The 2,848-nt window shown below is 41.0% G+C and overlaps 1 protein-coding gene across 1 annotated transcript in view; it reads right to left on the bottom strand.

Annotated features, from left to right (window-relative positions):
• Positions 1-1,229: 1,229 nt before the first annotated feature.
• Positions 1,230-2,848, bottom strand: part of LOC104815875 (polygalacturonase-like) — a 1,937-nt gene continuing 318 nt past the window's right edge. Inside the window, exons 2-5 of the mRNA XM_010544472.1 lie at positions 2,557-2,848; positions 2,118-2,407; positions 1,781-2,009; positions 1,230-1,697 (exon numbers count right to left, since the gene is read on the bottom strand). The exon at positions 2,557-2,848 is cut by the window's right edge and continues 9 nt beyond it. Of these exons, the coding sequence (XP_010542774.1) occupies positions 1,473-1,697; positions 1,781-2,009; positions 2,118-2,407; positions 2,557-2,848 (1,036 nt within the window). The 3' untranslated portion in view covers positions 1,230-1,472. The remainder of the gene's footprint in view (positions 1,698-1,780; positions 2,010-2,117; positions 2,408-2,556) is intronic.

Genomic DNA, 2,848 nt, shown 5'->3' with positions numbered 1-2,848 from the left:
CAGCAGGAAAATCTGACTTTTCCTTGAAATGAAATTGGAGAATCTCCAGGCTCTTGTCCAGACAAAGAAAAGACAGGTTTCAGTACCTCCAAAGAAAATACCATCCCTGAATCTGAGAACCCATCAGCTCGATTTCCGACAAGGGTTTGAAATCTTTAAGCCTTTCGTTCGAATTCGTCTTACGCCATGGATGATAGCTGCCTTAGAGAGAATGACTATATATAATACCCTTTCAATTCATTTCACCTTGTGGTATCAAAAAAACTTGGAATTTATTTTCTGTAAAGAAACAGATCGAGAAGATTTTAGATTTGTCTGAGTTCTATAAATAGTGAATTGTATTTTAATCACGCATATATCTAATATAACTGAATATACCATACATTGTTTATATAAAGAAAGTCAAACTTTTGATATGTGGCAGAACTTTTATTACGTCAATTAAATTTCATATTAATTACTGATGCACGATCCATTAGTGACTATACATCTCATGATAATTTTGGAAACTGAATCGTAGAGAAGATCTGAAAGCTGCATAGTTCTTATAGCGAGGTACTAACCAACAAAATCATTCGAACACCAATTCCACAACGATTCTTGGAAAAACTTTCAAAGAGTCGTGTCTCGCCTGAATACTATCAACCCCTTCGCTTTATATGTATGTATGTATGTATGTATGTATGTATGTATGTATGTATGTATGTATGTATGTATGTATGTATGTATGTATGTATGTATGTATGTATGTATGTATGTATGTATGTATGTATGTATGTATGTATGTATGTATGTATGTATGTATGTATGTATGTATGTATGTATGTATGCTTTGTATCGTGTATAAGTATCTGCATGTCTTTCCCCTTTTATTTCTTCTTATAAAAAAGTTGCAGTCAGTCCACTTAAAGAAAACTATGAAATGTAGGACCATACGATAAGGACGTGCACGGCTTGGTTGGTCAACCTCTCTCTATTTGACTTTTAACTCCGCGTTATATTCAGCCAAACATATAGGTTCATTTCCACTAATTATTATTTAGTTTGTTATCTGCGTGTTTACAAAAAAATAAGACAACTTTGTAGAAGTTATATGATTCTTTACGATAGTTTAATTTGTATTAACCTGGTCAAGGTATACGGACGTACGTACGGACCATCATAAGGGGATATGCGCTATATGTGAGTCATTAACGAATTCCATCGTACGTTAAAAAAAAAAACGGGCATCGTTTCCATTATGATGGAACTTCACCATGACATATATAAAACCTTACGGTGATCACCATTAACATATTTGGAATCACCATTCGCTTGGAGCATCGTTCGCAATTCGGAGAAAAGTCTTCCCTCTTCTCATATTTGCAATCACCTCTCCCATTTATTTTCTCTCTATTGTAATAGAAATTCTATACGTACAATTCTTTGGAAACGTTCTGACTATGAACCGGAAGAAAGAAAGCAATGGGAGTTCATCGACGGAGACAGCTGTTGGGGACAAGAACACCAAGAGAGGTACCGGCAACGTTGAGACAGAAGGAGGAAGGAGATCGGTTGTTGTAAGAAAGCTTGATGTCTTGCAAAGTGATTCCAGTGCATGGATTGCTTCTGCTGCACATCAACTTCACCGCTTGCTCTGTGGCCGATGTCCCTTGTATGTTCTTGAACGTTACCTGACTTATCTTCACCCCCGAATTCTGCATCCATTAAAGCTCGCGATGATGATAATGTTGATGTTGATGATGATGATAGGGATGATGATGATGAGGAGTTATGATACCTGAGAAGGGCAACCCTCGTGAGAGGGGCAATAGTTCTGATCGATGATGATAGGGTTTTGAACGTTTTTCATGATGAGATTTTGGAAGAAAACGTTCTTAACGAAACCATTGCTTGGCTTCGCCCACGACTTTATCCTCACTCCGTTTAGCGTCCCTGTCAACACTGAGCTCGACAATGTCACGTTCTGCACCCCTTCTTCGTTCAAGTCCTTCGCCAAGCTCCCAATGCTACAAACACATATCCATATGCTCATATTGATTTTGCATGTACATAGGTTATAGAAATCATCAGTTCGGATTAATGGAAGAAAGTGTTTTAAAAGACAGTGTATATACCTGACACCGTGACCAGGGCCACATGCGAGTTTAGACATGATAAGGTTGCGGGTCCCAGGGCCGATGGCGACACAGTCATCGCCGGTCTGTACGGTGCTGTCGGAAAAGGTGACGCCGGTGGAGAATTGGACGTGGAAGCCGTCGGTGTTGGGGCTGTCTCCGGGAGCCACCAGCTTCACGTTTCGGACGGCGACGTTGTTGCAGCTGTTGATCGCCAAATGTGTGATTTGACTGTTTAATGATGTCACTCCACTTATGATCACGTCGTTTGCCCAGTTGAACGTTATCGACTAGGAACGGAGAAAAATAAATTATTAAACCGATATAAATAACCGTTTTATTGACCAGAAGACAATGATTGAAGTGGTGATCTGTAACAATAATAAACGGAATCGTGCAACTTTGTGAAAACCCAAAAAAAAAGACAAGAAAAACATACCCTAACTCCGGGAGGACAATTCCGGCCTGATTTCCGGCAAGCCCAGAAACCGGCGGCACGAGCGTCGAATGTTCCTCCGACAAGTGCCATGCGATTAACCTTAACGAATAAGATCCAGTAGTCGGAGTTCCCGAAGGCCCGGTAGTCCGATGGAGCCACGACGGTTCCGTACACCTGAAACGTGATCCTGCTCTTGCACGGTCCCCGAAACGTCGCTGTTTTCAACAAGAATTGCCCGGTTGGGACCACCACGGTGGCGGCCGCAGCCGAACCGCAGGCCGACTGCCACGCC

This window comes from Tarenaya hassleriana, unplaced genomic scaffold (assembly GCF_000463585.1).
Source record: "Tarenaya hassleriana unplaced genomic scaffold, ASM46358v1 Cleome24, whole genome shotgun sequence".
NCBI lineage: Eukaryota > Viridiplantae > Streptophyta > Magnoliopsida > Brassicales > Cleomaceae > Tarenaya > Tarenaya hassleriana.
Note: the sequence above shows the minus strand (reverse complement) of the source record. Positions and strands in the feature narration are given on the sequence as shown.